General features: G+C 40.3%; 1 protein-coding gene across 3 annotated transcripts in view; it reads left to right on the top strand.

The window, feature by feature from the left end:
* ASCC3 (activating signal cointegrator 1 complex subunit 3) overlaps positions 1-26388 on the top strand; it is a 265663-nt gene that overhangs the window by 4861 nt on the left and 234414 nt on the right. For all 3 annotated transcript variants that reach the window (XM_054061495.1, XM_054061493.1, XM_054061496.1), the window contains 3 exons: positions 16022-16165; positions 16914-17064; positions 25584-26167. In XM_054061495.1, coding sequence (XP_053917470.1) covers positions 16076-16165; positions 16914-17064; positions 25584-26167 — 825 coding nt within the window. In that variant the 5' untranslated portion in view covers positions 16022-16075. The remainder of the gene's footprint in view (positions 1-16021; positions 16166-16913; positions 17065-25583; positions 26168-26388) is intronic.

Here is a 26388-nt window from a genome sequence, read left to right as displayed (position 1 = left end):
GGCTGTTTAAATCTTCTGCAGCTGCTTCTGGAACCATGCCCGCCCCCCACATCAGCTGCCATGTGGCAGCTGTTGCTTCCAGAAGTCAGGAACAGCCCACCCCTCACTCTGGGAACCACCTTTTTAGCCTATGTCTAGCACCCAGCTGCAGAACTTATTGTCCCTGCTGCCAGTTCTCGACAATGATCGTAGGGCTGAAGCCCCTCCTGTATAAGGACAGGCTGAAAAAGTTGGTCTTGTTTAGCCTACAGAAGAGAAGGCTCCAGGGAGACCTTATAACAGCCTTCCAGTCCCTGAAGAGGGCCTACGGGAAAGCTGGGGAGGAGCTATTTATGGGAAATGCAGGCATAGGAGGAGGAGTAATGAGTTTAAGCTGAAAGAAGGCAGATTTAGATTAGATACTAGGAAGAAATTTTTTACTATGAGAGTGATGACGTTTTGGAACAGGTTGCCCAGAGAAGCTGGGGATGCCCCATCCCTGGAGATGCTCCTGGAGATGGGATGAGGCTTTGAGCAACTTGATCTAGTGGGAGGTGTCTCTGCTAGTGGCAGGGGTGTTGGAACTGGATGATCTTTAAGATTCCTTACAACCCAAACCATTCTATGATATTTAAAACAAATTAAAAGTGAGCGACTGTCTGGCTTGGGTCAGCTTCAGGTATGTATGTTACAACCCTGGGTTTATTTACAACTCCCTTTGCAGGGAAAGACATAGTATTGCCTCTGGGCAGTGGGAAGGAGGTCTGAGGAGGGAGGTGCCCCAAGAGGTACCCAGAAGGCTGAGGTTATTTGGACTGTGCTTTCAACTCCTCCTCAACTGGAAAAGCTTGCCTCATAGGTTGGTTTTGGGAAATCACTATGCGTCTGCCTTGCAGTGCAGTACCTGACCGTGTCATGTCAAAGAGCGAGGTTCATTTTGCATGCAGTTCTGTTTGCTTTCGTGATAGGGAAGACAAAGTTTCACATTTTTTAACCCCCAAGCTGAAATGAACCTTCAGAGTGCTGTGATGGGGATCCTAAGAGAGAGAAGATTACTAGACTATGAGGGGCTTGTTCATGAGGGTGTGCCTTTGGAAAAGTATTTAAATAAGCTAACAGACTTTCTGGAGCAATGTTAGAAAGACTGAAGGGCTCCATAGGGCTAACAAAGAAATAGTGGAAGACATTGGTCACAGGCAGAGGTAATCAGTAAGTCATCAGACTTGGAGGATTGCCTAGAAGTCATTTAGAAAAAGAAGGCAAGTTAAGTTTTCTTCTTACCTTACTCCTTCTTTCTGCATAAAACAGTTATCCAATAATTGATACCCCCTCAAAACGCCACTATGGCGAGGAAAAAATACTGGTAGAATTTGTTCTGTGTTATGTATATCTGTACATTTTCTGTGTGCCTTACTGTTTGGAGATTTGGGAAAAGTTGTCTTGGTTATTTTGCATTCCTAGAGAGTTTTGTTAACAAGCGTGGAATTCTATATATGCCTCAATCACGACATTTCTCAGGATATCAGGAGTTATTGGGGACTGAGAGACTTTGTCAGTTTGATACCACCACATTGGTAAGAAAATCTGCCTGAGACTTTTAGGAGTACTATTAGAAAGACAGCATAGTGCTAAAACCTACTCTAACTTAGGTAAGTTTAAATACGTGTATTTAATGTGTTGATATAGGACTTAAATGTAGCAGCCAGGTAAATAATATTCAGGAATGTTTATCTGTTCTCTGACATTTTATTAGTGTTGTCAGTGCATTCAGAATTAAAGCACTTCTTAAAGAGATAAATTTAGGATAAAATGCACAGCTTTCAGCTCCCAGTTGTTATATATTACTGGGAAGATATTTAACTGTTGTTGGAAAGATATTCAACATGTCTTTGCAATGAAGCATGCACATGATCATAATGCCCTGATGAGAGTTCTAACATGAGAGTTCTCATTGATGTTAGTAAGAAGGCTTGCAGTGTTTAAATAATATCCATTGGCTTGAGTGTTTGCTGATGTTACTAACTGCCTCCTTGCCGTTGGGCTGTGTGAGAAGCAGAAAAGGCCTTGACTCTGAGCATTGCTCAGCTATAACTAAAATATCCCTGAATTAGCAAGACAGCACAAATCCAAAATACAGCCCCATACTAGCTACTATGAATAAAATGAACGCCACCTTAGCCAAAACCAGCATATATGGAAAGACAGTTAATTCAGAATTGATATCCTGTCTTTCCAGGTGACATGAACTGTGAGAAGAGAGTTAATTTTATAACATGCTGAATGAAGCATGAATTCTGTGTTGGCTAAATGCACTGAAGGAAATGGGCTCCAGGCTGTGTGTGGTACTTCTCTGTCAATAAACGTGGTAGTAAGTGAGTGTCTGCTTAAGTGTGTTGTAAGCACAGGAACAGTAGACAATGTGAGGTACTCTCACAGTGCATGACATGGGTATGAGTTGACAGATTAATATAGAGTTCTTGGAGGCAGTAATCAGGCTGTGAATAGTCCTGTACAGATGCCCAGGTAAGATGCTTGGCATGCATGCTGGGGATCAAAATAAGGATAGTAGATCTTCTACTAAACAGTTTGTCAAATTCGCTCAGTGATGCAGAATGATGTAGTTTCTGCTTTCCATCCTTGTTTCCGATTGTTTAGGAGATTGACCTCAGACCTGGCTAGAAGCAGCCTTTAATTAGGTTAGGTGTTAATATTAATCTAGACAAGATTAACAACCTTTGAGAGTAAGTGTAGGATTTATATCTCCAAGTATGCTTCAGGGACCGGGATTAAAAGCAAGTGGTTTTCCCTCATCCTCTCCTAGGGGTTCAAAGGTAGGTATGAGCGCTAAGTTTTGGGGAATAGTTTCCTCATGCAGACACGGCCTGATGCTGTTTTCACAGGAAGCAGTGGCAAAAAGGCTTTCCTCAGCTCTCAGTGCAAAATGGTCAAATGCTCCAGATTATCCCCAGGTCACTTCGTAGGACTGAATATTTTAGTGTTTTAAGATGGAGGTGGAAGGGAGAGAGAGATGTAGAGGAGAAAAATTAAGCATATTCTATTTCTTGAGCAAAGTTTTCAATCAAATTCACTGATAATGAACAGGAGTTGTCCCTGTAGTGTATCTTTACTTTTTCTGTGACATCTGATGAACAATTATTATTTAAATAAAGTTACATTTGTCCCTTTTCTTAAACAAACCTATGCTAGTCAAGCGTGATTTGAAATATAGAAAAAAAAATTAGTTATTTCCGTCCTTAGAGAATTCCAAAGCAGAATTAACTAAATTATTAATACAGTGTACCTACTGCGAACAATACGACTTAGGTACCTCAATTAGGTACTCATTGGCTACACAGTTTGATATTTTGCACTTTCAGGAATGCATCTGTTAAATAAATGTTTCCTTTTGGACTTACTCATTTTATGCTGCTGAAGCAGCTTGAAGGTGGCATAGGTTTGCATTCCTTGTGGTAATCCTGTTTCCCCTGAGGAATCTTTCAGACTTGGTTTTTGTCTGTCTACCTAAAATAAGAAACTTATTATTATTTATTATTTAGCTGAACCTGATCTTAGTTGTACACCAAGCTTGTGAGCCAAGTGTAGTTTTATCTTGTCTTGTGAAAGATAATCATTCAGTTAACTTTACTTTCTTCCTGAGCTTTGGATATCCCAACAGTAAGCTTCTGTTGGATGTATTGGTATTTCAGTTAATTAAGGATATTTTGTGTTATCTAAAAGTTACTTTCTTATTATAGCTTTATTCTTTTAAAAAGTTAATAAAAACAAGTCAAGTAATATTCTTGCCCTGATGAAGCAGAGATCCAGTTTATTAACTTCAGTGATATTAATCTGAGTCATTATCTATTCTTGTCATGGAAGGTTACTAGCTAATTCCAAAAAGACCTTTGGATTTTCACAGTATGTCATAGTTGTCTATGCCCAGGCATGGCTGTGTTATCCATGAGAGACATACCTGACTGAACATTGAAGATGATGCTGTTCTTGATAATGCCTCTTGTTGATCTGCTTCGGTTGCATAAAGGTGCTCACACAGGTTTGCATAGATTGTATTTAACAAATGTTTCTAGAAGAGCTGTAACGTGATGATTTTTACCTCTTGCACGATTATGTTACTCTTAAATGCTTCTTAGAGAATAACATTAGCTGTATCTTTGCAAGAACATTTTTCAGTGTGATTATTTTCTGGTTCTAACTTATCTTTTTGGGTTGCCAAAGCATTTCGACATACAGTTGCATCCATTCTCTCCCTTTATGTAATGAAGGGTCAGTTCAGCCTCCCAGATCAACATCACTAATGTTTGAAGTGTTATGGGAGAACATCTTCTGATGTTCTGGAAGGGCCAATGTACCCGAAACTGTTCTCCTGGGAAAAGGCGAGGGGGTGGATGGCCAAGAAACAACTCCCTGGCATGGTTTACATAGAATGGGAAGGCATGATTTGGTAAGCTTAGCTCCTGGCCACCTTCAGACCTTTTATGGGCTTTGATAGATAATGAACTGCAGAAATACAATTAAGCTCTGTTGGTGGCAAGATTACTTGTTATCACAGGTTGTGTAATGTTTAAAGGTTTCATTTGATCTATGCAGAAGAGAAATAGGGATTCGTTCTATTCTTTCTATTCTTGCCTTCCCATTCAAGCTCAGAAGAAAGATGAAAGCTTTTGTTATTGGTTTTCTGCTACAGTAAGCCTATTATGCTTGCTGATTATTACTTGTACAAATTTTCATTCACAGGTAGTAGCCAGTTGTACCTTTGTGTAGTAACCTCAAATTGTTTGTTCCATTAAAATTTTATTGTTAATCTTCAGCAACTGGTACAAGCAATTCTTTTACATCCCAAAGCTGAGCTGCAAGGAATCTGGCAATGCCATCTCTGTGGCTGTTTGTTAGCATTGAACGCTATCCTTGTGTATGCTTGTAGGTTCGAAGTCTTCAGTACAGGAATGTGTTATGGACACTTTCATATTACCATCTGAACAGACACTCTAGTTTGGTCTTTTCACAACAGTTATGCAATTATGTACTATGTATGTATTATTAAAGCAGTTATTTTTGCTGGAGTGCATCACAGAATCACCAGGCTGGAAAAGACCTCTTGGATCATCAAGTCCAACCATTCCTGTGTGCCACTAAACCATGTCCCTGAGCACCTCATCTACGTCTTTTAAATACCTCCAGGGATGGTGACTCAACCACCTCCCTGGGCAGCCTCTGCCAGTGACCGATGAACCTTTCTGTGAAAATTTTTTTCCTGATACCCAGTCTGAACCTCCCCCAGCGTGGCTTGAGGACATTCCCTCTTGTCCTATCCCCTGTCACTTGGGAGAAGAGGCCAGCTCCCTCCTCTTTACAACTTCCTGTCAGGTAGTTGTAGAGAGCAATAAGATCTCTCCTCAGCCTCCTCTTCTGAAGGCTAAACAACCCCAGTTCCCTCAGCCGCTCCTCGTAAGACTTGTTCTCCAGCCCCTTCACCAGCTTCACACGTCCTCTCAGCCATCCTCAGTGAGATGCAATATGCATTACTTAGCTGCCATCATTAGCTCAAAGTTTTTTCTTTCTGTCACTTCTCTATTGTTTTTTATCCTCCTTTTCCTTCCTTTGGACATGTATATCCATGTTCACCTTTCATCCACTTCCTACTTTTTCTTTAGTGACAAACTTTTCTGACTGGAGTAAGGTGAACCCCCTGGGGTTGCTTTTAACCTTTGTTGATGGCATGATGTGAAAGAGAGACACAGAGGCACCCACTAAGCTAAAGCAAAATCACCCTTCCAACAAACAACATCTTGTATTTCTGGCTCGTGGATAGTGTTTAAATGACACACGTTGTGTATGTTGAAGTTGAAGATTTGCTTATAGTACATCTCCACATGCAAGGCAAGTCTTTAAGTCTCTATTGCTTGGGATGCAGTTGGCTCTCACTGCAGGGTATGGAAAAGTTTAAGTGATAGGGTGTAAAAATGCAGACATTTCTCAGTCTAACAATTGAACTACACCTTATGTTATTGGAAAACAAAGATGAGTTATTCTGAAGAAGCATTTTTATTATTATTAAAAATAACAGCTATCCTTATAATTGACATCTGAAATGGACACATTATTGGGCCAAGCCACGTGTTTGACATCATATCAAAACAGTTGCCGCGATTAAGAGACGGGACGCAGCTTGATGCAAGCAAATGTCGTCTTTATTGTGTAGCTAACTTATATTTATACCAGTTACAGCTAATTTAGGCTCATACATATTACAAAAAGCAAGCTCAGTATTGGCTAATACAAAAGGGTCTTCTGCCTCACTTAACGACAATTTCCTGCCATTCAACAATAAGTACCCGCGATCAAGCCAGCAATATTTGTTAAAGTTCTTGTCTCACTCCCTCTCAGGGCCTGTGGTGGACAGGCGTCTGTCTTTATCAACTGATCTGTGCTGGGGGTTTTCCTGAAGCAACCCCCAGCTGTTGCAACATCTCCCCCTTCCTGTTGCACAACAAGAATCTTTTTCATAGATCGCGCTACCAACCTTTGCAAACATTGTAATAAACACGGCAATAAAAGTAATAACAAGACAAAAACACCTAAAGCATATAAGACCATTTTTACAAGGCTTCTCAACTACCCTGGAAGTCCCCATCCTTCAAAGAGTTTATCTAACCAGTCCCAACTACCACTCTGTTGTAATTTGGAGACTCCAGTCTTAAGCTGTTGAATGCTCGCATGAATAGATTCCGAGTGGTCGGAAAGATTCATGCCAACACATACCTTCAAAATCCTCACAACCATGTCCCTGTGCTAAAAGCAAAAATCTCTTGCAACTCTATTTTGTAACGTAACATGCCTAACACTATTAACATCCGCTAACAAGCCAGTCAAAGCCATTGAAGTAGCTTTAGTCTGCTTACTCAACCAACATCCCAAATTTGTCAGCTTTGTCAAGGCTGCTGCAGTTGCTACCCCAGGAGCTAATGCCGAGGCAGCTACAATTTCTCCAGGTTCCCAGAAAGGTGACTGTACTCTCACAGTCAGCCCCAAATTGATGGATAGATCGTTTGTTTTGTTTACTTCGTTTCTTGTTATAAATCATAGTGAGATTGGGAGTTAGTAACGTAAACCATCCAAGGCTACATAGCCTGCAATTAAATTTTGACAATATTCCTCTGCACACTTTAACTCCATTAATCAGACAAAAATTTTCTACATGCAAAGCAACTGGAAAAGAAAAAGAGCGTGATACTTTAGGAAAGATATGACTATACAAGGCTGTTTCGTTTCTATGCACAGGTAAACTAGCATTTACATTCTGACCTTTTTGAGTGATTTTATAGGTACAATTATACATTACACAAGCATCCATTATTACTGACCTATTTCGCTGGAACCTATCTTGGACTGCTGTCTGTAATGACAAACGAAACATAACCTCTTCCTGTCATTTTTAGCTCAACAGGTCCTTCCCATTCACCTGAGTCCCGGTCTTTGTATAGTACTTTGATACCTTGCTGGTCCTGGTTATTCAGTCCTGACTCTAGGATCGGTGATAGATTACAATAGGAGGACTAGTTCTATTTCCAGTTAAATGTAAAAAGTTCAAAAGTTCAACACATAAGTCGCCTTTGCAATTCTTTCACTAGGAGGTAATATTTCTCCCTTTTTTTTTTTTTTTCTTTTCAGTTTGAGGAGCTTTACTTTTAAAAGGTACTAATTGTGCTGTTAGACCAAATGCCTGACCATCAAGTCGTCTATGAGCTTTTCTCTGAGTAATGGCTTTTCCAATTTTGCTCAAAGTTTGTTGTGCATCACTCTTAAAAGTAAGAGGTGCTGTTAAAGCCATGTCCTCCCTTAAGAAGATCAAATAATGGACTTAGTTCTGCATTAGTTATACCCAAAGAAGGTTTAACTCGATTGATTGTTCCTTGGAGCTTTTGTAAATTGTTTTAACTACTATTTGTAATTTGCCTTGCAGGGGTTCAATTGTGGCATTCAAAACTTTCCACCCAAAACACTTCCAGGTTTGAATTCCCCCAGGTGCGACCTGAAGGCCTATTTTCTCTACCACAATCTTAGAAATGGTATTAATTGAGTAACACAACTGCTTTGGGTGATGTACACAGGTGGGAAAGGAATATATACCATAACTTGTATTTGTCCAGTAAAAGCAGAATTAATAACACCAGGCTACACAAAAAGACCCTGCAAAGCGACACTCGAATGACCCATTAACCAAGCACTCAAACCCGTTACCAATAAGACCAAAAGCTTACAGCGAAACCTTCAATCCCTTATTATTGAAGAGGCTGTGGTAAAGATCCAAGCAGGAGCATTGACTGTTGTCACACGTCTACCCTGCATGCTGGGTTGCTGGTTTCCTTGGTTCTTTAATGTTAACGGTTTATCCCCTGGCTTCTTTTATCTGTTTTTACCTGTATGGAAATTCTCAAGGGTGCAAATGTATTAACTTTTCTATTCCTTTGCAGTTTTTTACTCTCAGAGCACACTCCTCCCGGACTCTTAAATCATGTCCCCATCAGTGTCCGGCCAAAACTCCCCCCACAGTTGTCTGCACTAGGACCCAGCAGCCGCCGATCCGACAAGGGACACTGGAATGCAGAGTGCTCCTCACAAACCGTCACTCCCCCAGAGAGAGAGACAAGGACTCCCAAGCTGAAACAAAACAAAAAAAACCTTGACTTTCAAACAAAATCAGGAGTATGGGGGGGGAGACTCACACACAGCTATGTATTTTAAAATCTTGTCCTCTGCAGCCTTTCACTTCAAAGGTCCCAGGTAAATCTACCTGTTTGCCGGCTTAGCGGACGTTTGAGATTGAAAGGTTTCAGAGTTGCATTTTTAAGATTAATCAAAACAGAGGCTCAATATAACCAAACCCCAATTTGCAAGTCTTACAAACGTTTAAAGCGCTTTAAACACACACACGCATACACACGCACAGAACCCCTCTTTTGAGAGCTGGCTTAATATACCCATACAATATTTTTTACGACCGGTCAATAAGAATAGCATGATGGTATGAATACTCAAACTACACACGGCACCGAACACACACAACACTTAAAACATGCAGATATATCACAAAATAAGGTTTGTATCAATTGTTTAACAGGTAGTAGTCTTTGGTTGGTAGAGCATTTTCGTGGCAGAGGACTATCCTATGACGGCTGTGAATTATTCATGTATACGATGGAGCCGGTGGCTGTTTCGAGCGCTGGGGCGGTGGGCAGCTTGGTGACGAAACAGTCAATACTTTCTTTTTACAGCCTTTCAAATTTCTTTTATCGCTTCATAACTAACTGATTTCCAGCGAAGATCTGGTGTTTCCTCTGCCACGCCATCTTCTACCTCCTCTGATTCCTCGCTATTATTTTGTGCAGCCCTGTTCCGTCTTTATCTCTCCAAAGGCTTATGATGTCGGGCGGCAGATTCCTTTTGGACGATCCAGGCCTTCGGAAAGGTCCTGGATCAAAGGGATCCTCCTCAGGAGGACAGCCAGCGGCGCACAGTTCTGGTACCGCGGAGGGTCCATCCTTTACTAGTGATAACGGAGGGATAATTGGAAAGTCCTCCTCCCCTTTCACCTTGTCTCGGGGGCTCTTTTCTTGTACTTTTAAAGTCTCAAAAATACTCCTCCACCACGGGAGCATACGCTGTGCTTCAGCATTCCCTGTGGTTGCTGCATCCCACAGTTTTAACCCTACTTCATCCCAGAGTTCCCGCGTAAATATAGTAGATACGGTTACGGTGGGTATCGTTTCCTGTACCCATTTAAGTATTACTTTAAGATCATGCCCAGAAATATTTTTACCTTGTTTCTTAAGAAGGGCTTTCATGAGTTCATATACGTCTCTTTCGGGGGAAGACATCTGATTCCCCATCTTTCCCACGGCTCACCTCAATTCTCCAGAGGGATTGTTCCTGGCCAGGATCCTGCTTCCTTTCAGCAGCTCATTCAAAGTTCCGAGGGACTCGCGGCATGCCACACAGATAGGTGGTTATCAGCCTGCCTCACACGGGGCACCAATTTGCCGCGATTAAGAGACGGGACGCAGCTTGATGCAAGCAAATGTCGTCTTTATTGTGTAGCTAACTTATATTTATACCAGTTACAGCTAATTTAGGCTCATACATATTACAAAAAGCAAGCTCAGTATTGGCTAATACAAAAGGGTCTTCTGCCTCACTTAACGACAATTTCCTGCCATTCAACAATAAGTACCCGCGATCAAGCCAGCAATATTTGTTAAAGTTCTTGTCTCACTCCCTCTCAGGGCCTGTGGTGGACAGGCGTCTGTCTTTATCAACTGATCTGTGCTGGGGGTTTTCCTGAAGCAACCCCCAGCTGTTGCAACAAACAGTATTGGGCATAATTGCAGGATATGCCTCTCCAGCTGATGGTAGCAGGAAAAGTGATAGGCAGCTGGTGTTCCATCCCATATGCATGGCTAAGATTGTGAGAGAGAGAATCTGGAAAAGGTTAATCTTCTATTGAATGCATGGCTTGCAAATCCATTAGTTAGAGGGTTTTTTTGGGTTTTGGTTTCTGTTTGAGAGGGAGAGTGGGGTTGTTTTAATGACTTATGTAATTAAGATCCTGAAGTTGTCTCTTACATGAGTGATGACACACAGAGGCACTGTTATGCTCTCATTGTGCTGAGGCATTTGTTTAGATTCTGGTATTCACTGACATGAATACCCTGTATCAGGCACCCACTATTATTTCCTGAGTACATATTCCTTAGTGTTGACATCTCCCTTTCAAAGATTGTCCTGGTCTTGACTGGAGATAAGCAATATTCAACCCAGAGGACTTGAGAGAGTTCCACAGTGTTGTCTGAGCCTTTTGCACAAAATTAGATGTCTGAAAGCATACAATTATTATTACATCATATAGCACTGCTTATAAAAGTACAAAATATGTAGTTGGAGAATACTAATATTGTTGTGTCTTGCTTTGGTCTGCTATTTGTGATGAATACCCTAGACATTGATTAAACCACAATTATCCCTGGCTGTCAACTCTGATGCTAGATGCTGTATTTGTACTGTATTAAACTCTTTCCAAGTTCCCTGTCCCTGCTTGCACTTCCTGTGCAGTTCCCTCTTGATCTTGAGTTTGACCAGCAGATCTCGACTTAGCCATGCTGGTCTCTTCCTTTCATAGAATCATAGAATCACTAGGTTGGAAAGGACCCACTGGATCATCGAGTCCAACTATTCCTAACACTCCCTTAAACCATGTCCCTAAGCACTTCATCCACCCATTCTGTAAACACCTCCAGGGAAGGCGACTCGACCACCTCCCTGGGCAGCCTGTTCCAGTGCCTGATGACTCTTTCCATGAAAAATTTTTTTCTGATATCTAGCCTGAACCTCCCCTGCCTGCTTTCCTACATCTAGGGGCTGAGCACTCTTGTGCTTTGTGGAAAGCGTCCTTAAATATTTGCCGACTCTATTCTGCTCCCCTGTCCCTGAGGACCATTTATTTCCCAGGGGGGCCGGTCCTACTGACTAACTCCTTGGAGAGCTGGAATTCTGCTTTCCTAAAATGTAGGGTCCTGACTATACTCCTTGCCTGTCCCATGTCTCTCAGGACCTTGAACTTCACCAATGTGTGATCACTGCAACCCAGGCTGCCTCCAATCGTGACACCACTGATGACCTTACTTGCATTGGTGACCATCAGGTCCAGTATTGCATCCGCTTGGGTAGGGGTGTCTGTTACTTGGGTTAAGAAATTATCTTCAGTGCACTCTAGGAATCTCCTGCATTGCCTACAGCTTGCCGTGCTGTTTTTCTGGTGTATGTCAGGGTGGTTGAAGTCCCTGGGAGAATGTGAGCTTACAAGCCTGAAGAAGGCTTCATCTGTAGCCTCCCCTTGATCAGGTGGCCAGTAGCATACACCAACCATGAGGTTCCTTTTGTTGCCTCAGTCTTTTATTCTGACCTATAAGCTTTCAACCTGTTTGTGGCTGTTTGTCAGGGACAGTTCTTCGCACTCTATCCATTTTCTGATATAGAGGGCGACGCCTCTGCCCCTCCTTCCTGGTCTGTCTCTACTGAACAGCCTGTAGCTATTGATAGACACACTCCAGCCATGGGATTTGTCCCACCAAATTTCAGGAACAGCAATCAGGCCATAGCTTTCTAATGTGTTCATCTCACTAAAATTTAATGTATCAGGTTTTATTTATTTGTCTTGCATTGCTGCTCTTTTGTAATAACGTGAAGAAGTAAATTATTCGCTGTGTGATATATTTAAAATGCCTTAATATGTCCTCATGATCTTGCTGCTTTTGTGTTTGATTTCTGAATGCCTTTAAAGTGCAGAAAAAGTTACTGCAGTGCCTTCCTCTCTCCCCTTTATTTTATTGTTCTGTGGCTGGGATAGTATTTGCCTTTTTAGCTTTTTTCATTTGAAATGGTTCCAATTCAACAAGTGAAAATGCTGTTTGATCTAAATATGCTGTGGTCAATAGCAACCTGCTATTATTTGCCAATGTCTAAAGCCTCTTTTTCTTTATAAACTCATTTGATTAGTTTAGTAATCAGTAATAACTTGTTCAGGTTTTATAAATGAGAATTTTACATAGACCACAAGGAACTTTGTTAATAGTTGAAAGTAGTATAGGGAAAACTTGGCTTAATGTTCCTAAAACAGTTTAAACAAAGTAGCATATAGAAAGTAAAAAAAAAAAAAAATTAAACTCAACAACAACCAAAAATACTGTGCTTTGACCATAATCTCTATAACGTTTCAGTGGAGAACAGAAAGAAATAATTCTGTAATTTACTTATAGAAGAAAGGGCAGGAGTGGTAGGAAAACTTAAGTAATTGGTGAAAATGTAAAGTGGGAAACTTCTCCAGTAATGTTAGTTATCTTTGTAATGTTGACAGCAATTTTTTAGATTTTTTATTTTGATGGGAGAAACTCTGCTGAGGTTATGATCCATGTTTACTGTTAGTTTTACGTTCAAACTATAAAGTTTGAATGGTTTCATACCTGAATGCTGAGTATAATCTGTGTTTACGTTTTACTTTCCCTCATAAAAAGTTTCAACATTAAAATCACACTTGTTTTTAAAAGAAGTGAAATAGGCTTTAAAAGATACTGCCTCTCATCTTCACAAAGCTTTAGAAGGGTGAATCTTGCTCTTGCTGCTTACAGATAAGGTTTTAGGGCTTTTTTTTGAAAGAGGCAGGAAATCTGGCATAGTACTAGGAATCTTCAGCCTTCTGTTCATTTTCCTAAAAAAATAGCGGAATGCACCTGGGTTGTGATTATGTGATTGATGAAGAAGAAGGAAAAAAAAAATATTTTTCAAAGTTTTACTGATCTTAAGGTTAAATCCCCATACCACTTGTCCCTCTACAAACATCAAATAACCTATTCTCGTACCTTTTTCTTGAGAGGGAGTGAGCAGAAGGATGGCGAAAGTTTGTTTTGCTTCTGTGTATATGGGACATGGTAAATAGGATTTAATTTCTGCTGCCTGTTAGGTACTTGTTCCAAAACCAGCAGACCTTAGCAGCATCTTTTGGTAGTACAGATGTTTCAGATCAAGCTGCAAGCAAACTGGTACATTTCTGTCAAATAAGAAGGAATTAGTTACCCTCATGGTGGCTGTGGGAAGACAAGCAGTATCTGATTCACTCTAAAGGCAGTGTGATGCAAGGAGATTTCTACATCACCAGGCTTTATGTGAGAGCAGTAACTTATTTATTTAAAGCAAATGTAAATTTACACTGCATCTCATAGGGCCACAGCATTTTTGACTCAGCATTTACATTTAGCTCTAGCGTGCTGGAGAACAGTAAGTTCCTAATCTTTACCTTGCTTTTCACATTAACAATAGAGTAATTGCACCTGTCCCCTGCCTTGTAATTGATGGCTGGTTTTGTTTTCTTTTGGGTGCTGAGGAGGGTGGGTGTCATGGACCAGAAGTGAAGGGCATGTGAGGTTTGCCTATAAATGAAGTAAAGAAGCCTTGGGCAGCTGATATGCCAAACCGGCCTTCCTGGGGACCAGCAAGTTCTGAAAGCACGTAGGCATGTGTGGAGCATCATTTATTAATACGAGCTCGACTGTAGAGCTTCAGGGCTGAATGTGGCTCTTTGGCCAAGCCTGAGGTAGGGGAAGTGTGCCCTTACTTGTCACCTGGGGTTCTAGATTTTTTATTTCAGAAAGCATTGATAACTCAATGAATAAAGAAGAAAAACACTCCTTCAAAACTTCATTTCCTAACAAATGGGCAGGTTTGAACTTTCATAAACTAATGTGCATGTTCTTTCTCAAAGGACAATTAAGATAATATTATAATTACATTGCTATGTGTTATTGTAAGGAACCATAATTCTATATAAATGTGTATGAGTGCAAGTATAAAATAAATAGGCAAAATGGAGTTATCTTTAATAGCTGGCTGCAGTGCTGTTGTTGGAGCAGTATGAGAGTGATTTACCATTTTTGTTGGGTTCAAACAAAAAAGGTTGGGTTAGATTCCCTCAAGTTTTGGACATGTTACTTCTTTTCTATAATGGTGGCTGTAGTGATCACAGTCTGTTTTCACTAGGGGCTACACCGGTGTGCCTAACATGTCATATATCCATGGTACATCTCAAAAGCCACGGTGTTGCTTGGCTTTGTCTGCTTCTAGGCTTGAATTTGAACACATCCTCTCTATCCCCTTCACAGTTAAAGATTTTTTATTTCCACATTTTGTAGCTTCATTGTTATAACATTTATCTCTCAAAATACCAGCTGTGGTGATAGCTTTTCTCAAAAAGCATCTTAATGCGAGGTGGGAAAACAAGCAGACCTAACAAGTCAGTGACATTTCTGTCTGTGACTGGAACACTGCATCTGGATTTGCTTTTGTACTTTATTGCAGAGCTGATAGCTCAAATACAAATGTGGTCATTAAATGAAGAAAAATGTTAAGGATAATTGGATTAAAGCATGGATTTCTGTACGGTATATGACTGGCAGGGGTAGAAGTCATTTTATTAACTCTGTTTTAGGTTATTTAAATTCTGTATGGCCGATGGTTTTCAGGCATGCTAAGAATAGTGCAGATCATTAGGTTTGTAATGGTATCATTAATTGTTTCAAAAATAATCTAAATCTGTATCTATCTGTTACCATCAGACATTGTAGCTGTGCATTAGAGTTCATTGAACAATTCTACTGTGGACATGTTTTGAAATTAAACAACTTTGAGAATAATTTCAGTGCAAGGCTTGGAAGGAGTACAAGAAGTTCAGGTAGAGAACAGCTGTGTTTTGCTGTTTTGTAGGAGCTTGTTTCATTATGGAAATAAGACCACGCAGAAATAACCTGTAGTCCTGGAGAGAGCCTTGCACTGCTTAAGTGTGTGCGTGAGCTTTCAGTTCTAAGATGAAAACATCCTGAGGCATAGTTTGTTCAGCTTTCTGGTAGCTGGTTTTTTTTCTTTTTCTCTTATAATAGTTCAGTGCTATGTGCATTAATGTCTTTTATCCCTGTCGTAAATTTCTTTGCTTGTTTTGCTGGTTAAAAATGTCTAAGCAGTTTACAAGAAGGATGCTTCTGCGTAAGGACTGGAGGCTCTTAACCAACCCAAAAGCTCCCAGTGTGGGCTGTTTCAGAGAAAATCTTCCCATAGGTTGTAGTCACTTACTGCTGTTGGGAGCTAAAGTTCAGTTACATAGATTTCACTATAATACGCTCGTGCTAGTGGTGGTAAAAGAATAATTGTCACTTTGCCTGATTGCTGGTAACTTTGCTTTAGAGAGGAGAGAGAAGAACCTGCTGAGTGACCTCTGCATGTTACCATGTCTTGCTTATGCTCTGTGCTTTTCACCTCACTTCTATTGACTCCTGATTACCAACAGTTTGAGAGATATTTTTAAACTTGTTTAATTGAAGCGCAAGCCAAATTCTGCTTGCTCAAAAAGGTCTTTCAGGTTTGTGATATGAATTTGTATTTATAGCATTAACAAAGCCACGTTATTTGTTTTGTTCTCATCTAGGTGCTTGAACTGGGATTTAATTTCTCATCCTATGGATCACTGAATGAGCAACACATGGCCTTGCCTCGTCTTACAGGCGCTTTACGCTCCTTTTCAAATGTCACTAAACATGAGGATTACAGTGAAGAATTAGCTGACTTAAAGGTAAAGATGTTTTTTCCTTTTCCAAAGCATAATTGCAAAGTATTACTGTGCATATAGTAAGAATTGTTTGTTTTCTTAGTTTGCATTGCTATTTAATAAGAGTAGCTAAGCAAGACTATGCAGTGTGTGTATTGTTTCCTGCGCATTGCTTCATAGTGTCCTCACTCAAAGTCAAATTTGCTGCAGCTTTGTGGTTTATGGTAGGCCCTTACGATCATGATCTGCTGTGTGGATAGGTCACTTGGCTGTGTTAGTACAGCCGTGTTGTTTCATCTTTCAGGAAGTTACTTAGGTAGGGCTGGGCTGGTATAGTGTTAGCTCCGAGCTTATGCAGAACTGGGGAGCCAAACATTTCCCTCTGAATATTAAGGTCACTTGGACTCATGTTGAAGGACGTGTAGAATAAATTTAGTGATACTGAATTTAGGTGCTTCCCCGCCCTCCAGTCCCCCCAACAATTAATACGTTAAAGCTATAGATGCATTATGGGAACCTGTAATGAATTTGGAACCTTTGGAGCTGTAAATCTCTTGAAGGTGCAAGAAGTTGGGTTTACAGAGAATTCTGCCTTGGAAAGTGTAAAGCAGGGAGATAGACTGTGTGTATATGCTCCTGCTTCCTTATACACAAGAAAGAGTGTGAAAAACAGGTAACAACGCAATTGGAAAGAGGTTTTTTAATCTGGTGTTTAATTTTAAAGGAATCTCTGTGTGCTAATTCTAAACCCCCAAATATTTTGTGTTTTCAGACTAAAAGATCAAAACTACATGAACAGTTGCTGAAGTCTGATCTTACTTGGAAGAAGATAATAAAGTTTGTTGAAGACAATTTGGACAAAAAAGAATACCAAACTGTAAACGGTGATTTAAAAACTATATTAGAAGCTGCAAAACAAATAGGTATGTTTTGATTCACTAGTAGTCTAATAGATGTTTTTGGGGAGCAGGTTCAGACTTCCTTCTGCCTGCATACTTTGCATACTGCAAAGACTTGTCCTGAAATATCTTCGAAACTTCAATTAATCCGATACGTATATTCACAATTTGGTCTTATGCTTCATTTTTAAATATGCTTCTATTGTTATTATCTATTCTTGCTTTTTGATAGCTTGTTGTGTAGTGTATCGTATGGTTTGTGATCAACCTTTAGGAAGCAAAAACACCAGCTTCTTATGGACTGGCAGTATTCTGAGAAAAGAGCAATCTTAGTCTTATCTACTTCATTTCATTGGGCACTGGAACAGGCTGCCCAGGGAGGTGGTCGAGTTGCCTTCCCTGGAGGTGTTTAAGGAACGGGTGGATGAAGTGCTGAGGGACATGGTTTAGGGAGTGTTAGGAATGGTTGGACTCGATGATCCAGTGGGTCCTTTCCAACCTGGTGATTCTGTGATTCTGTGTGATTTCCATGTGATTGGTATAATGAAAAATGGGACTGCTATATAGGAAGATAAAAATCTGAAAAAAATGTTTTCAGCTTGAGCTGTTTGGTGTTGGGGAGAGAAATAAATAAAAAAAATCACTCATCTGGAATTTAGCTTTTAAAACTGAATATACATTCTGGCAAAGAAGGTGTGAAATCTTAGTTTCAGTCTGTGGATAAACTGTGTTTCCAATCAAAATTAATTCAGCTGGTGCTGTTGGCAGAATTTAACTTCATGAGCTTATAAATTGAACATATGGCTGAAGCTCTAGCTATCACATATTTAAGAATTTTTAATTTCAGTCTAATAGGTATGTTTTCTCCTAGTTATGTTTCCAATATTTTGGACAGAACCCTAAATAAAAGGACTGAAAGAATTAATATGTATAAATATAGTTGCTTCTTTTTTTGTCATTGTAGACCAGAGTGTGTTTTATCTCAATCCAAACATTAACCTGCCTTACTCATGTTTCTATTTTTCAACAGTACTTTTGCAAATAACTAGCAAATTTAAAAAAAGAAACAAGCATCCATACATGGACTTATGAAAAAGGCTAGATAAAGAATTCATCTCCAACGTGTACCGGTCATGCTGTACAGTTGCACAGAAAATGTCTGTTAAAGCTTTTAATGGTTGTAATGGCTATTGCTTTAGTGAGTTATTAGAAGAAAAATTCAAGTATTTCTCAAATCACAGACAAAGGTGTTTTACCCTCATCTGAAGATAGATAGGTTCTTTGTGTTGTGGTTGATTCTTTCCATGTTTGTGACCTAACTCTGCCTTTTTTACAAATTTAGGCCTATTTCTTTTTAATCCTTTTCAAGTAGTAGAGCTCATGCTATTAGTAGGCTTTAACCTCTTCAGGCCAGAAATTAAGCATGTGGCTGCCTGTCTTTCTGAGACAGAGGCGTCTCTAGGAAGGGCCACCTATCTGCCCAAGCTCAAGTTTAATTTTAGTGCACAAATATCAGCTGACACTTATGAAATGAAAGGAGTGAGTTTGCGTCAACGATTGATGCCTGAAGTTAATATGGAAATGGAGTAGTCTGTGTTGATAATTGATCAAAGAAATAAATGTTATCATTTTAACCTTTTGTTTGTTTGTTTGAGATTGCCTACTCAATTTGTGCTCTGTTACTAGTTCTTAAGAGATATTTATTGCTGTGTTTCAGTAGTAAAGGCAGGTTTCAGACACAGCTATGATGGGAAGGAGTATTCTAATGGCATTGATATAGTTAATTAAAACAAAGTTTAAATCCTGCTTGGTACACATATAACTAGAAATATCTGTATTAATAATGTATTCAGGAGTATTGAAAGGCTAGTGAGACTTATGGATGGACTGTTTGGTGAGTAAGAAGTTGGTTGGATGGTTGTATTCAGAGAGTAGTGGTTAACGGCTTGATGTCCAGATGGAGGTCCGTGACAAGCGGTGTCCCTCAGGGAGCCATACTGGGACTAATGCCGGAATTTTCATTGATGATATAGACAGCAAAATTGAAAGCTGGGGAGGAATTTTTTACAAAGGCAGGAGAGGGGTAGATTTAAACTAAATATAAGGAGGAAGTTTTTCTCAATGAGAGTGGTATGGCAGTGGCACAGGTTGCCCAGGGAAGCTGTGGATGCCCCATCCTTGGAAGTGTTCAGGGCCAGGTTGGGTAGGGCCTTGGGCAGCCTAATCTAGTGGGAGGTGTCCCTGCCCCTGGCACTGGGGTTGGAATTAGGTGATCTTTAAGGTCCCTTCCATCTCCATCCATTCTGACTCTGATTTCTTTTAGCTCTCCATTTTAATAACATACTGTTGATGTAATTCTTAAAGGTTATGTTCTCCATTTTTCTGACTGCTATTCCATGACATCATCAATACAGATATTTTTTTCAGGAGGGCATTAGGAAGTTAGGAAGATGTTTACACCATCAGATGCGTAACAAGCACTGACATGTTGTAGAGATGCTTGATCCCTCTGTCCCACGTGCCCCCTGCTAGCAAGTGAAGGCAGCCACCTCATCCTCAGCCCCTAGTCCTCCTCACCATGGTAGCACATTTGAAACAGGTTGGTTTGTTTTCCTGCTGCAGTTTGTGGTGAGCAAATGCAGGGCTGCCTGATGATTAACCCTGGACTGTCCAAATGACATCATTTACATATTTATATTCTCCTTTTCTCATTTGTTGGCACTCTTCTTTGCTACCCTTTTGCTCTACAAATAAATAATCCATCTGCAATTACGTTTTTTCCCAGTTAATTCCCATTCTTCCTACATAGGTACCGTCACAGGTTGGAAGGGGAAAAATTTTTTGTGGTAGCCAAAAATGGAACCATTTCCAATGATAAAGCAATTTTAGTGTAATCTTTCACAGAAATGCAGAAGAGACTTTAAGTCAATTACTAATTATACAAAAAATTTTATTTTTGTGGATCTGAACTTAAAGTTCATTTCCCTTCAGGTAGTCCAGACAGCTCTCCTGTAGCAGTTTTTGGGTTTTGTGTCCTGGTTTTGGCTGGGATAGAGTTAATTTTCTTTCCAGCAGCAGCTGTGTTTTGAGGTTAGTATGAGAATAATGTTCATAACACCTATTGTTTTAGTTGTTGCCAGGTAATGTTTATGTTCAGCTGCAACAGAGTTAATTTTCTTCCCAGCAGCTGCTGGGTTTTTTTATATTTAGTGTGAGAGGTATGTGGAAATACACTGATGGGTTTTTGGTTTTTTTTGCTGTTACTAAGAAGTCTAAGACTCTAGGGAGAGCGTTGGAGGGCTCTGGGGCACAAGTAGTGTTTAGCTCCATTGCAATACTAAGGAATGAGAAGCAGGAGGTCAAAGAGAAACAGTTGATTAATGCCTGGCTCCGAGCCTGATGTGAGGAGAAAGGCTTTGGGTTCTTTGATCATGGGGTGACCCACCCACGCCCAGGGTTTCTTACTAAGGATGGGACACGCTTGTCTCATAGAGGGGCTAAAGTCCTTACTAAAAGTCTAGCTAGGCTCTTAAATAGAGCTTTAAACTAAATGTGAAGGGGGAGGGGGACGAGACCAGGCTAGTTGGCAGTGAGCCTGGAAGTGGGACTCCAGTAACCGAGGGTGTGCTGGGGAGGACCGCCAGTACATCACCTCAGAGCAAGTGGGGGCGATTATACGTGAGGACAAAATCAGGAGGGCTAAGGCCCAACTAGAAATCAAACTGGCTAAGTCTGTGAAAGATAATAAAAAATCTTTCTACAAATACATTAACAAGAAAACGAGGACTAGGGAGAATATTCAGTCCTTATTGGATGCAGAAGGAACAACAGTGATAAGGGATGAGGACAAGGCTGAGGTACTTAATGCCTTCTTTGCCTCAGTCTTTAATAGTAAGGGAAGTTGTTACCCCTGTGTACAAACCCAGGAGTTAGAGGAGCAGAATGAGGCTCCCATGATCCAAGAGGAGGCGGTTAGAGACTTGCTTGCCCATCTAGACAGCCACAAGTCTATGGGGCCGGATGGGATCCACCCAAGAGTATTAAAGGAACTGGCGGATGCCCTTTCCAAACCCCTTTCCATCATCTTCCAGCGGTCCTGGCTGACTGGGGAAGTTCCACTAGACTGGAGGCTGGCTGATGTTGTGCCCATCTACAAGAAGGGTTGCAGGGAGGATCCGGGGAACTACAGGCCTGTCAGTCTGACCTCAGTGCCAAAGAAAGTCATGGAACAGGTAATCTTGAGTGCTATCATGAAGCACATGCAAGAGAACTGGGTGATCAGGCCCAGTCAACATGGGTTCATGAAAGGCAGATCTTGCCAAGCTAACCTGATCGCCTTTCTATGACAAAACGACTCAACTACTGGTTGGGGGAAAGGCTGTGGATGTAGTCTCCTTGGACTTCAGTAAAGCCTTTGACACAGTTTCTCACAGCATTCTGCTTCAGAAACTGTCAGCCTCTGGCCTGGACAGGCGCACACTCTCCTGGGTTGAAAACTGGTTGGATGGCCGGGCCCAGAGAGTGGTGATCAATGGAGTTAACTCCAGCTGGAGGCCAGTCACAAGTGGGGTTCCTCAGGGCTCGGTACTGGGTCCAGCCCTGTTCAATGTCTTTATCGATGACGTGGATGAAGGCATTGAGTGCACCCTCAGCAAGTTTGCGGGTGACACTAAGCTAGGTGGAAGTGTGGATCTGCTGGAGGGTAGGGAGGCTCTGCAAAGGGATCTGAACAGGCTGGACCGCTGGGCTGTGGCCAATGGCATGAGGTTTAACAAGGCCAAATGCCGGGTCCTGCACTTGGGGCACAACAACCCTATGCAGTGCTACAGACTAGGAGAAGTCTGGCTAGAAAGCTGCCTGGAGGAGAGGGATCTGGGGGTGTTGGTTGACAGCCGGCTGAACATGAGCCAGCAATGTGCCCAGGTGGCCAAGAAGGCCAATGGCATCTTGGCTTGTATCAGAAATGGGGTGACCAGCAGGTCCAGGGAGGTTATTCTCCCTCTGTACTCAGCACTGGTGAGACTGCACCTTGAGTACTGTGTTCAGTTCTGGGCCCCTCATGACAAGAAGGGTGTTGAGGCTCTGGAGCGTGTCCAGAGAAGAGCAACAAAGCTGGTGAGGGGGCTGGAGAACAAGTCTTATGAGGAGTGGCTGAGAGAGCTGGGGTTGTTTAGCCTGGAGAAGAGGAGGCTGAGGGGAGACCTTATTGCTCTCTAAAACTACTTGAAAGGAGATTGTGGAGGGGAGGGAGCTGGCCTTTTCTCCCAAGTGATAGGGGACAGGACAAGGGGGAATGGCCTCAAGCTCCGCCAGGGGAGGTTCAGGCTGGACGTCAGGAAAAAAATTTTCACGGAAAGGGTCATTGGGCACTGGAACAGGCTGCCCAGAGAGGTGGTTGAGTCACCTTCCCTGGAGGTGTGTAAGGGACGGGTGGACGAGGTGCTGATGGGCATGGTTTAGGGAGTGTTAGGAATGTTTGGACTCGATGACCCAGTGGATCCCTTTCAACCTAGTGATTCTATGATTCTATAAGTCAGGGGGGTTGCAGTTCACCAGCAGAATACATGGTTCTGTTCTATTCTGTTCCATACTTGTCCTAATTTTAGATATTATAGTAATTTTTAGTAAGTAATGTAAGTGAAAACTCAGTGTGTTTTTTTGAGGAAAAGCTGCTCATCTAGAAATTACTGCAAGCTATATTTTGCACCTAAACTGATGTTTAAATAAGGACCTGGTTAAAGTACCAATCAGGTATCTCAAGCTAAGTAAATCAGAGCTGCAGGGAACTATGACAGTGTCAGTTTCCTTTAATCTGAATATTTATGTCCATAACAGGCAACCTGGAATTAGTGGAGAAGATCTGCATAGTTGTTTTAAGTACCCACTGGGTATAGCTTAAGTTAGGTCTGACAAATACACGATGACTATAAAGTTTGCAATGTAAGAGCACATGTAACATAGAAAGTGGGACAAAATGCCAGATACTGCAGAAAAAGTTGTAAGCAAAATGAGTATTTGCCATTCTTAGCTGAAAATGTTATCTATGAAAATAATTTGGCATGTTTGCATTTTCTGTATTAATGACAGAAATTATATTAGCTGTGTTATTTTTTTATTCTTTTTTTCTCCGCTTTTTGCCAAAGGTGGCTGCAAGACCATTCTGTTTCCCCCTGCCCCTCCGCAACTTTCAGTGTGGTGGGTAGGTAAAGCAAATTGTAAGACTTGAAAGTAATACTGGTAAATTTTTCCTTGATGGAGTGGAGAACACAAACCAAACAAAAACAAATGCATGATTATTTAGTTATAACAAGTTAAAAAGAAACCATCAGCTTTGACACTTCTGAATTAGGATGTTTAATGTTACAGGGGCACAAATCAGAACTCATAACAGTGAGGCACAAACTGATAGTATTGTTCCAACTATCATTATCAAAAATGTATAGTAGGGGAAAGGAATTGCTTATATGTCTTACCTTAATTTCAAGGAAATTTAATCTCAGCCTGGGCAACAGATACTGTAATATTTCTTTACTTTATGGAGAAAATGTTACTTACTAAAATGATCTAATTGGCTTAGAAACAAAAAAAGGAAAGAGTAGCTTCAAGTAATGCATCTCTTGCCATCTTGGCTGACTCATTATGTTCAGAGGGGAGGGGTAGTATTTTCTCAAGAGATGCTTCCACAAATAGATGTTGGTAATGAAGGAGAATTAGCACATAATAAACCTAAGAGACTTTTCTCAAATTCTTCAGTGCAATTGCTCTTTTAGTTTAGGAATGTGTGCTTCCGTTCCAACACCAGTGACTTTAAGTAATTGTCTTCCTAACACACAAATATGCATGAGAGAGAGATTCTTGCAAGCAAATGTAGGCCTATAAATTTTTATATGCCAGGTCTTTTTTTTTTGCTGTGATTCCTATATAGCTAATGCTGAGAAGGGGGCTGAAACATCTTTTTCATTTGAGATATGTTTCCATATATGTATATTGTATTTGTATTCATGTCATGTATCTTCCATATGTAGGTAGCTAATTATCCTGTAAATATCATCTCCAATCCCCTCCAGAACTTTTCAGCTTTTCAAAGTGCACCATAGGGAAATTCAAGAGAAATGCTGAAGCTTTGGGCACTATGTTGTGTTCCTAGTTATTCAGCCTTGTTCCATCTTCTTATGCTGGATTTCTTTTGCCTGTTTCCCATTACATTGTGTGGAGGAAAAAATCCTCGCTTTTGCTGGGGTTGAACTTAACTTAAGTTGAATCAAGTCACAAGTAACGAAGTCAAATTAATTGAAAGATCTTACCACTGATTTCAGTACGTCTTTTAACAGGCAGAAAATGGGGACATAGTAGAGCAGGTACATATAACTGAATAGCAAAGGTATGCAGAGGCAGGCACAAGACAATTTTGATTACTGAAAAGAAAATAGCCACATTTACTATGCCAGGAGTGCCTTTGGGGATTTTAAAAAATGAATAATATTGCTCCTTTTAATATAAATATTTTGGTTTAATAGTTCTTTTGAATTAGCTGTGCTGGAGGTTAATCACAAGTGTTATCACTTAAATCGTACTCTTCTCTTCTGGTGCTGTGCTGGTTGCTTCTGACATAACTAAAGCATTAATCAGGTAAAGACATCTTGACAGTAGCAGTTTGTAAATCTCAAAGTAAGCTTTTAAGATGTTTTAGAAATTATACAATCTTGTAAGGCATGCTAATTATTCTAAAAATGTTGGAGTAACCTAACAAACTTCTTAGAACACATTTTGTAAGCTTAAAAAAGAAATTCTGCATGTTGTCCTCATAAAATAAACAAGAACCCCAGTATGCTGCCTCATTTTGTTTATTTTATGCTTGATGACTTTTAAAATCTTGTTTAGTAGTGACATTTTAGTTCATCCTATAGTGGTTTTGCTTATGTTTTACTCGAGTACATTTACAGCTATATGTGTAATTCTAATAATGTATTGGTTTTTTTGCATAATATGTTATTTTGTAGACATAAATCTAAATTTGTGCATTTATTTGCTTTGATTTCTTTGGGCAATTTTTGTAACTAACACACAATGTCTAGTAAGTCTGCTGGGAATTACTACAAAAATGTAGTAATTCTTTTGAGAGTTACTACAAGAAAGTAGTAATTCCTGCCTGAGTTCTATATATTTAGTCTGTTATGAATATTCATATTAAGCAGTGAATAAACATTGATACAAAGTGGAAATTTGCTACATTTAATAAGCTTATAAACATAATATTGTGAGTTTAAGACCTAGGCAAGCTTTTCCAATTACTTGGAAAATAAGAAAGCATTGGTAAACCTTCATATGAATTTCTAATAAGTAGAAGGATAATGAGGACAGATGCTTTATTATCATATATCTTTTATTATTCAGTACCTTGCAACAATTGCTACTTCTTGTTATGGTCTTCATTTCATATCTCAGTTTATAAGCAAGAAATTGAATACAGTTATGTTATAGGCAATGAAAGAGAATAAGCTTGAAGTGTATAAAGTTACCTTTGTTTTTGGTTTTGTTAACAGTTGGAGCTGAAAATGAACAAGAAGCAATTGAAAGTGGAGCTGTTTTTCTCTTTAAGACATTTCACAGGAAAGAATGTGTTGGCCATGATGAGACAAAGGCTATCAAGCAGATGTTTGGGCCATTTCCATCATCATCTGCTACTGCAGCTTGTAATGCCACATGTCGGATTGCTTCTCACTTCACTGAAGAACAGCTTACAGCCCTCATACAGATGGCTGAAGAGCAAAACGATGATAACAGAGTGTTCTTCGGTAAAAATATAGTGTTTTCATTTGACATGCATGATTTGGATCACTCTGAGGAGCTGCCTGTGAATGGTGAGGCCGATGCTCAGAAAATTATAAGTTTAGATTATAACAAATTTCTGAATAACCAGCTGAATCACTTACAGAACTATTGTGATGATAAATCTGATCTCAAGTCTTTGGAAAAAGTAGACGATTCTTTTTTATGGTGTGAAGTTGGAAAGTATCTGAATGAATCTCAAGGGGGTACCCCAGGAGGACCCACAACAGAAGACCTCTGCTGTACTTTGTATGAGATGCTTGCTTCTACCAAAAGTGGCGATGAACTTCAAAATGAGGTACAGTAGCATATTAACCATACTGCATATATTTGAGTGCTGTGCAAATAGCAAATTATTCCACATTGGATTATGCCCACACACGTTAACTAAGTGTTGTCTATGCTTTTTACTTTTTTCTATCTTGAGAAAAATTACGTTGCAGCATCTTAATTTACCAGGCAGATGATGGATTCAGCATGAATTTTATGCGAATAGTTTCCTTTGCCTCAGGACAGGCT

This window comes from Cuculus canorus, chromosome 3, assembly GCF_017976375.1.
Source record: "Cuculus canorus isolate bCucCan1 chromosome 3, bCucCan1.pri, whole genome shotgun sequence".
Taxonomy (NCBI): domain Eukaryota; kingdom Metazoa; phylum Chordata; class Aves; order Cuculiformes; family Cuculidae; genus Cuculus; species Cuculus canorus.
This window is presented reverse-complemented; position numbering and strand designations above follow the sequence as displayed.